General features: G+C 37.4%; 1 protein-coding gene across 1 annotated transcript in view; it reads right to left on the bottom strand.

The window, feature by feature from the left end:
* Window positions 1-1,702, bottom strand: part of LOC148836914 (calsyntenin-2-like) — a 242,991-nt gene extending 241,289 nt beyond the window's left edge. The window contains exon 1 of the mRNA XM_088913431.1: window positions 1,444-1,702. Coding sequence (XP_088769557.1) covers window positions 1,444-1,516 — 73 coding nt within the window. The 5' untranslated portion in view covers window positions 1,517-1,702. The remainder of the gene's footprint in view (window positions 1-1,443) is intronic.
* Between the last annotated feature and the right edge of the window lie 13,475 nt (window positions 1,703-15,177).

Genomic DNA, 15,177 nt, shown 5'->3' with positions numbered 1-15,177 from the left:
GGCGGTATAATCATGCCCCTGTAAATAACTCGATCACGTGCTTGCATATGAACTCTCACTGCAGATTTGCAACACCTGAAACAAGCTGGTACTGTATCTTCCATCAGCGAATTTGTGCTCGCAATGTTAATTTACGGAACTGTAAGGTACCAACAGCGTGTTCCCGTTTTAATCCGCAACATGCAACGAAATCTGGTCATGAAGAGGAAAGGTTTATTGATTTATTTTTTTCTCATTTCCCCAAGTTTTTCTCATTTCTTTACGCAGATGGGTATTGAATTAACAGTATAACATTTAACCAGGATATAGTATGCTATAAAAATAAAGTTGTTTCAATTTACTGTATAAGCCGTATAGCATCCCAAGGGACTTAATTAGAACCTTAGTTGTTCACCCTCCTTTGCCTCCTTGGTAATTTGTTTACTTTAAAGCAAAAGCCACAAAGCCGTCTGCCCTGCGTTTTGTGATCTAAGATAGAGAGACTGATCTACAAAATATAAAAAAGATCTACTTCATACTTCGCGAAAGTTAATGTCGACAAGATGTACAGAGATTAAAACGTACGTTCCATTACGCAGTTCACGATTTTAATCCTATTTCAAAAATGCGTATGTTGCACTTTGGAGTTCGGCTGAGTTCGTCTGTTCCTACGATTTCCTTCAAGACTGAATGCACAATCGGGATGTTCCTAAAATAAATTTTCAGATGTTCGATACCAGACACATGCCAAAAGATATAGCTCGCATACCGAACTAGGCGATGCCCAATAACTGTTTTTTTTTTGCCAGGGTAATTTACTTTTACATTTTGCAGACAGGTGAGGTGTCTTTTCAGTTATTTAGATATTTTACGTCAGATGAAGAGACGTTCAGTGTGCATGTTCAAGATGAAAGATACATTACCAGTAATAAATAAACATCACCCGTTTTGACAACAAAGCCTAACCTTCCCGAGAGCTTCCCGGAGGAAGCTAAAATATTTATTCCCAACACCTGCAAAGAGGTAGTACCGACTCCTAAGATCATATCCTGTTTTATTACACACGAGCAAAATATTTAAAAAATTCAACCGAAACATTTAACCAAAGAAAATAATAACAATCGGTGATTGTTACAACTTGTGCAACAAATAAAGATCCGAAATAACAAGGTAACAACTTAAAACTTTCACAGCTTGCTTAATGTGCATTTATCACTGCGGACCAACTGGTAACAGAAACATTCCACTCAGATGAGTCCAACAGTACAATCACCTATTATGCATCTGCAAATCCTTCTAGCAAAGATGTTCACTGAATTTTACAGTTGTACGTTCCGCTCTCATGCTCACAACGGTGCATCCGTAACAATAAAGACTCCCTCTGCTCTTCACAAGCCCCAGCTACTGCGCGCTGTCTGATCGCTGGTTTCAAGCCAATCTGTAATAAAGCGCTTCTCTACCCACCTTTCCCTGCAAGGACGCTACAGAGCCCCAGCGTTACCAAAATAAACACCAAGGATGTTCTTAGATTCTTCATGATGAGACACAGGGCACGCTGACCTCTCAGGCGCCGCGCGCAGTCTTTCTTCAAATCAAAGACGAAAGCAATGCGAGAGGAAAAAAAAAACAGACGCGCTTGTTCTAAAGATACCCAGCAGCTACACAGTAAGATCGCTCAGTGCTGTTCACTACTAGTCAATCTGAAAGGACAGGAGCACAGACTAGCGCACCCCGGGACTAGACCGTTACGTCACTGGGAGGAGATGCATTAATATTCATAAGAAGAGCCGCTTTTTTCAACATATTTAAACTGACATTGATGGGTTCACTTGAAAAAGGTTAATTTGTTACGAGCAGCTCACCCACTGGAGACGAATTGTGAGTTCTAACTGGGCTGTTTGTGTCCGTCCGCCTGCAGGGTGATTCTTATGTAGTTTACTTTGGAATTTCAGTTCTTCCCGAGTGGAAAAGTTACAGTAGTTCCGAAAATTATGTTTAAAATTGCACCGAGCACTTGCTGAGCACTTGTGCGTCGGTGTCAGAAATAGGCTGAGGTGTCAGATTCACTGGGGCATCTCTGAGCCTTCCTGCAGCATGTACAGTATTTTTAAACTTCATTTGGTTTTTCTGAATTGGTTCTCAGTGATGTCGGCTCGTCTTCAGTTTCTGGAGCTGTTTCCATAATCTGGAAATAAAACAGAGGGGTCCACTGGTATTACATACAGCCCTGTGAACTGCCGTTTACTCCGTAAAAATACACTTAGTATTGCTCTACATTACCTTGATTTATCACAGTAATTACCAAAATATGATAGTATACATTGTATTGTAATGGGATCTGTGATTACCCCTATGAAATGTAATTGCCTTGGTGTATTGGTATTTACTCCATAAACTCTCGTACCTATGAGAGTACCATCTCCTTGCATGAGATTTGTTTAAACGGGAATACGTTTTTTACTGATGAATCCCAAGAGACATTTTTTCACAAGTACACCAGATGTGGTCGAGGTAATGTTTTTTTTTTTAAATAGGTAGTGCATCTGTATAGAAGGAGGTTATAAATCTATGTAAATATTAACAGCTGCGAGTGGAATTCGTTAATGTCTGGTTCCACCTTTTGGTCCCTCTGCATCAGTGGAACTGAGCAATCAAAAGAGACAACCACGATTATAGTTGGTGTTTTTACTACAGAAAGGTACTGTAGAGGTAGAGTTTACTGTGTATCAGTGATTGTATTAGATAAACGCGCTTTGTTTCATCAGCTCTTTCTAACTTTTGTTTTTTGCGACCATTTCGTCAGCCTATGGGACCTTCAAAACATTAACATGTTTAAAGCAGAGCAAATATACTGTAAATAAGTGTTAAATAAGCAAGGTGCTACAATTTCTAAAATGAGCCAACAATGACGGTCGTGGGTGATTGTTAACAGTGTGTAATTTTTGATCGGACTATACCACAATTTACATAGAGTATATAGTGCATTTTTATAGTATATGTGTTAACTACACTGTATGTCGATTAGATACTGTAACATGGTACAGTACTGTATATACTCTATGTTAAGCCGAAATGAAACAAAATCCTGTTTCGCAAATTTGAACAAAACCTTTAGTTTTACGAGAGCAGACAGATGCAAAACTAGATTCTAGAAAATTAGCTCATTTCGAATTTATTAAAAGGGAAGTGTGCTGAATTATTGTGGTTTCAAGAATTAGGTAAGATATTCTTTATTCACTGGTTTGTCTGTACTGAATATTCAAAGTGAAAAAACGCGCTCTATTTACTATTCTGCTACTGATAAAACAATACGATTCATGTTTTTGTATTTTATTATTAATCTAGAGTGGTGATAAAAAAAACTCTTAAAATTGTGCTCCTTAGTGACTTTTAACAAAAAGTGAAGGCGAGAAATAAGTTATATTAATGAAAAGACATTACAATAAAATAGACAGCACTTACTGTCCAAAAGAACAAACCAGCTGCATCATGTCTATGTGGTAGAATTGTATGTACTGTAGGTGATTCCAGTCTTTTATTCTTACATCTTTCATTTATTCTTGAGGAAAGTCAATGAATGAGGTATTTAGCAATCAAACTAAAACCTCATTCTCACACAGCACTTCGGTCATTATACAGTATTTCATTAACACTGGTTTTTATCTTAGAAATATCCTCCCACATCTTTTTAATGTCTTTCAGTTGTTATGACTTATTCATAAAAAAAACTTTGGATTATCATAACTTTTCCTTGTCTAAGAATTTAGTGATGCAAGTCCTTGTCTTATCTGTTTATAAGGGAAAGGGAAGTGAAAGTTGGAGAATCCCACCTTTGTTCACCCAGATATCACAATAAGCCACCCCAATCTAGACAAAGTAATGTGTGTGAAAGAATAAAAACTTCTCTCTTACTTTTCTAATCACCCTTATCTGCTCATGTTGTATTATTGCAGTGTCCTAGGATATTTGTCCCTCCAAAAAAACTTTTTCCGTTATTTTCTTCACTTTTTATAGTTTCTAACTCACACTGTTAAGCATCTATGAAAAAAAAAACAAAAATTGCTTAGCAGGAATATTGTAACAACTGATGCGTCTAATTAACTGACTTTTAATAGGTGAAACACTCCGTCAGTTCAGAAAGAGAGTGAAAAAGGCTGAAGAATTGTCTAGGATGGGGGATTTAATTTACTGCTTTACATGTGTAATGTTATTACATTTGCTGTGCTTTCTTACTGTATATGCTAAATTGCAATTCTGTGTACATCATTCCATTTCAGACAACCTGACTGTGTTTTCCATGGGAAGGAGTGCAGGTTGTAGAATATTGTGACACCAATATCATATTCATGCAATTTTGTCACTGGTCCGCAGTGCAGTGTTACTGTGTTTGACAGCTCAGAAGGTCAAATAGCATAAAACACATGACAAAAGGAAAGGACTCCAATATAATTATGGGATAGTAGAAGATAAGAGGTCTACAAGCTCTGACCGCTGGCTCGGTAAGTGGACAAAATCATCTGACTGCACTTCATTGCACTTGGCTTCCTGCATATTTAGATCTCAGGAAGCTGCTTCTAAGACAGGAAAGAGAGCAATGATTCTAGGATTGATAAAACAAGGATATCTCCAGGACTGAGAAGAGAGACCTGAAGTGTTGTTGATCTGCAGACAGACACATCGAACAACCTGTAAAGCGCTCATGTGTAAAGACAAGAGGATTGAGTTTCTCCCTCCCCTGATAAAATACAGTATGCTTTCTGAGCTTCATGGTGTCCGCAGACAAGGAATGTGTTGTTCAACTGAGATATGTCCATGGGCATACTTGTCATCAGCAGCTAAATAAAAGGTTCTAAAGTTATCCCCTAGCAGTCTATGTAATGTACTGTAAATTGAACTAGCTACTTATTCTGACTCTCCAACAAAAAAGAAGTGCAATCTGAATAGGCTTTTAAGAAATCCGGTGTGTTTTCCTAAGAATGGTAAACCTGGATGTTTTCTGCAAGGATAACTACTTCAGATTAGAAAAATTTGTAACTTTAACCCAACTGACTCAGTTACAATTTGATGAAGATTTGGAGGGATCAACTGAAGCTTAGTGAACTAGTTCAAGCAGGATATTCCTGTCCCAATTTAGTTAATTGAATCAGGTCTGCTCAGAGCAAGTGTAGGAGGTAATTCGTCTTCAGTGACACAGAGGAGTTTTTATAAAATATAGGTTACAATGACTGTGGTACTGTAGGTGATTGTAAGCCTTTATTTTATGGTAAGGGTTTAGTTTCCTTAGGGTCCGTGACACAAAAAAGTCAAACAAAGTGTTTTGTGCTCTGTTTACAAGGGACCTGAAGATTTAAACATTTGTGGTTCTTCTTACAGTATGAAGTCAAACCTTTCAAGGTTAAGTACTAAGCTTACATTTTTGACTGTCAAAAATGTATCTTGCTAAAATCCTATCTGCAAAATTAATAAATATGGAAACATTAGAGATCAATCCTCTTTACTGTCTTTTAAAGCTTCTATGTAAGATAAAAAAAAACATAACACTGAAAAATGACCTCTAAGAGCATGGTATTAGAAAGGAGGCTATATTCAATATCATTAACAAGGACACTACTGCAAGGCAATAGTCATTAAAAAAAAATTGCAGCCTGAGGTTAGTGGGAGATATATTTCCGATCGTCTTTTAAAATAATTAAAATCAGAATATCTCAAAGCACAGCCAAATTGACATATAGCATATACAGCAGCTGGAAAAGACCACAGAATGCCTCAAGTGAAACCACTTATATTCATGTTTGAGATTGAAACTGACAAAAAAAAAACATTTCATTCTGCATATATGAGTCTATTTGATTTTGAGCCAGAGCCGTAAGAATTTGTAAATTTCCAAGGATTCACACAGACCCATTTACTGTGTGGGGAAGGATGGAGAATAACCTCTAAATATTTCATTTTTTCCTTGGCTACTTCCACATGTTAAGAATAGTAAATGAGGTTGTTCCTGTGGATATGAAGGAAAAACGCTAACATTAGTATATAATGGTTTTTTTTCAGAAATTGTTCATTTATAAACCATTATAAATAAATTAGACCTTTAGTTTAAATAGAACTGGTGATCCTTAACAATAATGACCCTGTAAGCCAACCAAAGGACTTGATTTATTCCTCTAATTTAACTAGAAAGCTCTAATATAGAAGCAAACAAAACTATAAGAGGAATGTTTTATTCTTTGAAAGAAACCTCAACAAACATAATGCTGAAACGAACCCCCATATTTCTCAGATTGTGTTAATAATTACAGTTAATAATTTATAACATTATTAAATACAATTATATTTACAAAATATTTTGAATATATTAACAAAGTTGGAACTCACACTTTTACAAACTAATTGTATACCAAAGTTATCAAAACATTGTGTGAAAAACAGATGAATTTAACCTTAATTTTCTGAAAGAAAAAGTAGAAAAGTTAATCAGTTGTCCTTTATATACTTTTACTGCTGGCCATAGTCTTATGGCTGTTTTAGCTCATAGTTCAGATATGATTAAATTTTAAATACTCAACAATAGTAGTACTACTGTTTAACATTGGAACACTTCTTACTCACATTATCCTTTGAACCTTTCATGCTGAAAATAAAAAAAATTGAGTTTAGAAAAATATTTCTTATCTTCAATCACAAAAAATACTGCTTTTTATCATTACAATTTATGTTTCACTAGGATTGTGAAAGACTTTGGTTTAATTAAGAGGTGACATAAAGCTTTTAAATACATACTTGAAGGATGCAGCTCTATATCCTTTATTTGTGATATCCATCCAGTTTCAAGAGAATGATAGGTTTATAAAATGTTAACAAGTTGAATTATGATTATTATTTTTAGCTATTTTATCTGATGAACAGTTTATAAATGACCTAAGTTGTTTTTTTGAGCCAACGCTCTCATTTTCTGTTTGTGTTGAAAAAATAGTGAACGCTTGCCATATGTTTTATGTATCCAAACAAATCAAATGTCATTAATTAAGAAATATTGTCGTTCAAGGGATGGAAAGCTTCTAAGCAGACCCATATGGTCCATAGCTTTCTTATTTGCTCTGGATGGAGGCACATATCTCTCTGGTGTTCTTGAAAGTTTCCATGTTTAAACAATGCGCATTTGCTCATTAGCTGTATGTTGCTAGGGAGCCTGCTGTTATCATGGGCAATACCTAGCTCACACACCGTAAGAGGGATTATTTTACAAGTCATATGGGGAAGTTAATTATGGAAATAAATATTTGTATACGAAAACCAAATGGTTTTCCATGTCTTAGTAACAATGTAAGTGAGAGATGTGCTAAATTCATTTTGAATCCTTTGTTGACGAAAACTGATTGAGTGAAATAAATAGTTTGAGTCGAGTATTTTTCATATAAAATAATTAAAGAAATATATTGTGGATAACAAGAACGTGTCTTGAGAGCCTCATTACAGACCTTCATGTAAAAGACGTAACAAACGGCAGAGTGGAGCCCGTGATAAGAGCAGCTAGAATATCTCATACAGTTAAGATGAGGAGCTCTTCGTTAATGGAAATGTACTGTATATGGCTGCTTACACTGTACTGCACATTTCAAGAAACATATACCAGAAATGTACAGTACAAAATTAAAAGTGTTAGGAAGCACATCCCATTGGGGAAAAATCTCTCAATTATGTCATGTCAAGTGGAACAGGAAGTGTAACTGGAATCAAAATGGTTCTTGTAACCCTAACCCTAGACTGTCCTATAAAGTGTACTCATGTAAAGACCATATTAAGAGTGATTTCAAATGATAATAATTTGCTGAGAGAAGAGACATTATCCAAGAAGATAAATTACCAATGGATTTGATTGTTTAAGGTTAATATTTTTTGGTTTCATGGTCATTTTCAAATCTGATGAATGGAGGGCTGCAGGGACAGATAGCAGAATTGCTCAGTTTATGCCCCAGCGAGGGTTAGGGTTAGCAATCCCACACTACTTAGACATTTTTTAGGCTCAATGTTGAACTTTGCATCACAAAGCAACTTTAGGATGAGTGATAATTTCTTCCTATCTGCAACTTTTTTTTTCGGAGACTCTTGGCTGGACATGTTTTACATTGCGGTGCTTAGCAATGGTATTCCAAACCTGAGTCAGATCAAGAGTTGTAAGAAAACCTGCTCTACTGGGTAAACTCTCTCAATTTTGGTATTTAACAGGCACCTGGATGTCTAACTGGTGTCACAGTTTACTCCCCCATTCCATCTGGGGCTTGTAATAAGACCGTATGCGAGCGGTAGAGTCTGGAGGAAAAGGAGACGTACAGTACTTAGGTGCAAACAAGCAGGGATTTATTCATGCAGAACAGGGACAGCTCGTGAGACGGGGAACAGGAGAAGAGACACAGGTATCCAATCCAAAAAGAATCCATAGAAAAGTCAGGGCACGGTCCAGGGGTCCGAATCTGAGTAATCCATCCAGCGATGATGCGAGGTTAAAATCCCTGGGAAGGGGAAACACAGACACGACAAGACATTGGAATCATGGGGCAAGGCCCTCCAAGCCCCGGGTTCAGGATGCGGGAGATGTCGGGGATGAGGCCTATGCCCTCAGGCCACTGACGTGCGGTGACCTGGTGCTAGGCGGGCCTCACAACATCCATATGCTAATGCTGAGCCCTGGGCATTGGAGGTGCTAGTATTAAATAGAGAGACAAACAATACACACTAGGAGGACATAAACAATCAGAAGGAGCTTGGAAGAAGAGAGTAGTGGAGCGCCCTTTAGGTAAGGGATGTCGACCGTGACAACTGAAGAAACAATTAAATATTTTTTCTAACCCAAACCCTACACTGCCCTGATGTGAGCACTCCTTATAATACGACTTTTATAGCTTTTCTCAGCTGATTGAAAATGTACCTAAAGATGCCAAATTATTGAAGTCTATCAATTTCCAAGAGCTTTTCCCAATGAATTAGATTGTTTTCGACTCATACTTTTTGGTTTGAGGAACATTTTCAAATCTGTTGACTGGAGGGCTTCAGAGACAGATGGCAGGATTCTCTGTTGAAACCCTATAAAACCTCATCCCCTCTGATCCTAAACACAGGGGTCCCCCAGGGCTGCTGCCTGAGCCCATGGCTGTATTCTCTATTTACACATGACTGTGTGGCTAGATTTAACAGCAACCACATCATCAAGTTTGCTGATGACAACACAGTAATTGGTCTTATCAGCAACAATGATGAAACCACCTACAGGAGCGAGGTAGCAGAGCTAGTGAAGTGGAGCTACAACAAACTCACGCTTAACATCAGCAAAACAAGAGATGATAGTGGACTTCAGGAAGCACGGTGGACGTCACACACCCATCATCATTCACGGGGCTCCAGTCAAAACTGTCAGAACCTTCAGGTCACAGGGAGGGCAGGAGGGCTGCCCAAGTGAGTTCTTTTAAAACAAATAATAGCTCAACCGCAATAGTACTTAGGTGCAAAAGTGATGATTAATTAGGACAGCGCTCCCCACAAACTAACAAACAATTATATATGGTAAAAAAAACAACAAAATGGAACAAATACACACAAAAAATCATAAACCCTTCCTCTAAAAATTACAAACCAAGAGTCCTACCAAACTTAGGTCCTATTAGCTCTCTTCTAGCCTAGCGAAGACACCTCCTAAATCAGAGGAAAGCAGGGATGATGAGGAAATGCACGGCACAGCGAATATCTGTAGGCAAATACAAGCATACGTTAAAGAAAAAAACTAGTCAGCTTAAACATGATTATTTATGATAGTTCTTTGGAACACTGTCTCTGTCCGTACTTCTCTGTACATATTGCAACATCATCGATGGTCTCAAACGTAGAACACATTTCAGATATAACATCCGAACAGAAAGGACATTCTCTGCAGCCACAAGACGAGACTGACCCGGACAGCGAAGGTCCCTCTGGCCTGGACACTCATGTAAGCTGGTGTAGTGGAGTGGAGAGTGCTGATGTGGAGGAGAGTGGTGCAGAAGATCCCAATAACCAGGCAGAGGGAGATGTAAGCCAACACGATTTAGCAGAGCAACACGCCAGTGATCTCTTCCCCACTTTGAAAGGAAGATGTTGGAACTGACCACAAAATAACTTAATTTGAAATGTACTGTAAGCTCCTACTGACACAGGAGGAGAGAGAGAAAATATTATTTCAAGAGCAAATGTTCTCAAAAGTAAGCAAAAAAGGCACAGCATGGAAAATAAATGTATTACCTTAAAAAATAAAAATGCTTAGAAGGTCAGAAGAACAATAAACGTTTCTATTTTTACTCAAGTAATTTTTTAAGTTTTAAGTTAAAACTGTTAACTTGTCACGATCACAGACTGAAATCCGTGTCAGATCTTGTGGAAGACCCTATGCGATGCGGTAAGAGCTGGAGAAAACAGAAGGCGTGGTAAAAGGGAACACACAGGGGTTTAATAGTGCACAAAATAATAGTGACAATCCGTGAGACAGTGAACGGGGAAGACAAAACGGCATCCAAATCCAAACGGGTCCAAGGGCTGGTCAAAGCACAGTCCGAGAGTCCATCAACAAGGAATCCATCCTGGGACGCGACAAAGTTAAAATCCCCTGGATGGGGGAGCACACAGACAAACAAAACATGGAGGTCCAAGGGTGACAGGGCGAGATCCTCCAGACCCTGGGCTCAGGAAGCGGGAGGTGTCGGGGATGAGACCTATGCCCTCAGGAGACGGTCATAGGGTTTCCTGGTGCTAGGCGGGCCTCGCAACATCTTACCCTAATGATGAGCGCCGAGGACTGCGGGAGGTGGTCTTTAAATAATAACGCTAAAAGGGTACACCTGGAGAGCTTAATCACACGGACAATAATGGGAGCAGTGGAGCGCCCTCTAGGGAAGGATGTCGGGCGTGACATAACTTTACTGGTTATTAGTTGGTGTCTTTTGTAACGAGTTAGCAATAGCGACGTGTTCGCTTGTTTGTGCAGAGTGTCTTGTTAAAGGAAATTAAAGCTGCAATAGTACAGTAGAATTCTGTTTCAAAAGCGCAGCTGCGCTTCTCATTTGTTTCGTGACTAATAGCAATTGAGTATCTCATTAATGACTACGTATTCTCATCCGGTAAATAGTAGCCTAAATGCAGTTCTTAAGTTAAAAACTAACATTAATTTGTCAGGAAATTTAGTTTAAATATAAACAAGAAACAGACAAAGTAATAATTGTAATTAATTAACGTGGCCTACATATTAACCTACTAATCAGGTGAATTGAAATGTTCTGATGCACAATCCCCTGCAGTTCAGGCTAATTAGTACAACAATGGCCAGCGTTTGGGACGAATGGTTTTTATCTCCTATCTGAATTTTTTTTTTCAGAAACTCCCAAGGGCCTGGATGTAGCAGTCCACCGCACAGCAATTGTATCCCAAAACTGAGTCAGTTGGATCAGAACTCGAAACCAAGCATTATTGAATGTCATTCAAATGAAAGTGCTTCTATCTGTGGTCATGATTGTTTCCCATTGATTCTTTTTGGTTTGGGGAACATGGCAAAATCCTATGCCAAGAGAAGTTCAGATAAAGTTAGCGAAAATGCTCATTTGACACCCCAGGTAGGGTTAGGGTTAGCATTCACACACTCCTTAGACAGTTTTTAAGCTCAGGGCTGGATTTTGGGTCCCAAGTCAGGTTTAAGATGAGTGGTTTTTACCTCCTTTAAAATGAAATTCTTAAATTATTATATATAAACCATAAACATACCTCACAAAAACAGGGAAATTCAGCTATTCACAGGGTTACTGGATTGTTGGTATTGTATTTTTACCTAACAATGATCTAAAAATCTTGCAAGTAGACCTTTTTTATTAGGATCAGTTTCTTTGTTGTTGTCCATGTCAGTTAATATTTTTTTTCTGTAATATCAATAAAGAGCAATGTGTTTTGGGACAAATATCCCTTCTATTTTGACCATTTTATTTCAATTTTCTATGGTTCAGTACCTTGGAAAGCTCACAGCTGATTCTGCACTTACAGTACATTGCTTGAAGCTAGAAACTCCTCCAACATCATTAACACAGACCTGCCCCCATTTGTGTGAGTGTAGAAAGTAATGGCAGGCACCTGATACCCACACCCAATCAGCATCTTATCTAAGCTCAGTCTCCCCTTGCCTGTCCTATGTAAAGAATTCTTGTTGAGTTAAGTACTATAAACAGTTTTGACTGTTCAACATGGTTTTAACACTGCCTATAATCAAACTCTCTCTTAGCTTTTCTTCTTATATTTATTGTGAATTTTGGAAACAACTGGTTTGGGGTTTGTTTATGCAAAAGTCATGTAACCAACTAGCTTTTAATTACTCTCTTATAGTCTATTCGTAGTCTATTAATTTGTTCCAGATTACAACGTACAACAAATGAACCTTTAACGATGACAGGACAAAAGCTCACTCTCAATTAACGCTTAGTGAAATGTCTGCCTTCATGAACTGATTACGTTTTATCACTGCCAGGCAGTGAGTGGTATTACTCCACGTATTGCAGGCAGTTCTACCAGAGCTGTTAAGAAATAAATTTGTATATTGAGAGCAATTAGTCTCACATGCTCAGACTGCAAATCTTGGTATCTTATTGCTTTTTGTGAGTACCACAGAGTAATGTGCTTTAGCTGTTCTAAAAGATGGTATCTTTACAAAATGTGCCACAGCTGACTGACTCCTAATGCTAATTATCATTAAATTAGTGAAGTGCTGAACTGCTTAAAGAATGATTTTATTTACACCCCTAATGCTCACAGAACAGTCACTTAACAACCCCTTTCTCAGGATTCCAATGAACTACAATACAAGGTTTCTTTAATTTGGAAACCATTTAGAAACAGATAAGGGGAATGTGAATGATATAGGTGGCATCCTTCTATATATTAAATGCATTAGAATGCTACTGTATAAATGTTTTATTTATAGTACATGTATGGTAAAGGCAAAATGTATGACATAACCTTAAGATGACTGATATATTCATTAGACAACGTATACTGTATATTAATGATCTCTTTAGGTCATAACAAATCCTAATCTGTCCTAACCATAACCTAGCTTTGTAGGAAATTTATTTATTTTGTTACAGTTTAATTTTGTTGCTGTTATTTGATTTCTGAATTTCGTTTTTTTAATGGATTTTGAAAGCCAAATGTGAAGAAAGAAATTAATTTGTTATGCTAGATCTGTATGTTGCAGCACATGTCCTGTTTTCCGCACTTCCTTGCCAGCAGTTTTTCATTCTTTTATGGTTTGTTTTCTGGGATACATAAGACATGTTACATGACAAATAATAATATTTTTTTTTCAACAAACAAAACAGGCAGAACTTGGTATGTATAGTTAAGATAATGAAATTTACATCAAGGAATGTTATGTCAAAATTGCATAATGTGAGGCCTCAGAATAGTGTGTAAACATTTGGTCACCATGTTATGGAAAAGATAATGGTGCTCTGGAATGAGTCCAAAGAAGAGCAATCTAATACATTCCAGGGCTTAAGGTAATATCCTACACTGACAGGCTGAAGAAACTGAAAATGTATCGTTTTCGATCAGACAAAACTATGAAGGCACCTGATTGAAACTTTAAATTCTTCAAAGGCGTTGACAAAGTCAATCCATTGGACTACTTCAGAATAACCAGTGGATCACAAAGCAGAAGACACAGATAGAAACCATGTGGAAGTGCATTTAAAACTCAAAACAGGAATAACTTATCTATAGAGTGGGCTGTGGGAGGATGAAAGAAGCTACACAGCCACATTTTTTAAGCCAATACCCTGACTTCTTTCACAAAATGGCTTTAAGAGATCCTTGGATAAATCACCTACTTACCACCAAACTGGCCAGCTATTCCTTCATATAATGAATCCAAAAACTAATTGGAAATGAAAATAATCACATCATAAGAATTAAAGCTTGATTGAAAACAGTTTAAAGTACCCTTTTCAAAAGGGGTTACAAGATATAAAAGAAATGCATTTAGCAGTGAATCTTCTTTAATACCATCAGTCATTTTTTATCCTCCTTGCCATTGTTAAGTTTTCTATAGCCTGCTTGAAAGGCAGAGTAATATTGCTGGTAGCAACAACACCCCACATATTCTCTGCTGCTGTGTAATTGTGCTACTGTGCTGCAGAGAAAACCAAATAATACCCTTAAGTGCCGTTCTTGCAGAAAACAAAATGTTTCAAACAATCTTTTAATAAGCATGATGAGATTTTAAACTAGCCACTGAGGTAACATCTATGCTCAGAGTTACTATAAGTCCAAAATATGTCTCTGGCAGTAACCTTTACAATGTGACACAGATCCAAAAAAATAATTGCTGAGGAAACAATTGTGTTGAACACAAAGGTATTTTCCCCTTTTGCACAAGGTTGGAAAAAATACTACTTGCCACATAATACTAGCAATACTGGCCAAAATACAGTTATTATAAAGTTATTATGGAATTCCATTGAATATAATGGGGAGTAAAAGTACGATTCTTGCCAGAGCACATCCTGGGATCTGTAAAGCTAAGCAAACCAAAGAGCACATGTCTTCCCCACTGGATGGGACACCAGTCCATCACAGGAATTCCCCCCTATAAATCTGATCCCCATTTACACAGCTGTGGGAAATGGAGTAGAGTAAAGTACTGTACCTCACTCAACAACAGCAGCAGTGTCTACAGTGGGGATGTGAAACCTGTCAGTTACAGGTCTAGAGGTTTATCCACTATACTGTACTATGCCAACCCTTATAACAAATATGTAACACATAGAATGCCTTTAAACATCACCTTAAACTTTTGAAGTGACAAACAAATCCACAAATTTGTTTAGCCAATACACTCTTATTTAATCATTTCATATTACACAAATTACACAAATAAAACAGAGAATTAGATATATATATTGTCCAAACTATAGATCCCCCATTATTAAATACTGTATATCTACCTTATTGCAATATGTAGCAGCATGGTTATTTGATAATCATCCTAGTTTGCATGTTCATGTTATTACCATTATGCATTACTGATGAAAGTACTGTGGCTGTTGGAACAGTTACCATATTTCACAAACACACAGCAGAGGCTATAGTAAGTGTGAATGAGGCTCACAACTGCATTCCTACTGATGGAAATACATT

Source organism: Atractosteus spatula, chromosome 4 (assembly GCF_055471065.1).
Source record: "Atractosteus spatula isolate fAtrSpa1 chromosome 4, fAtrSpa1.hap1, whole genome shotgun sequence".
In the NCBI taxonomy this organism is placed as follows: domain Eukaryota; kingdom Metazoa; phylum Chordata; class Actinopteri; order Semionotiformes; family Lepisosteidae; genus Atractosteus; species Atractosteus spatula.
Note: the sequence above shows the minus strand (reverse complement) of the source record. Positions and strands in the feature narration are given on the sequence as shown.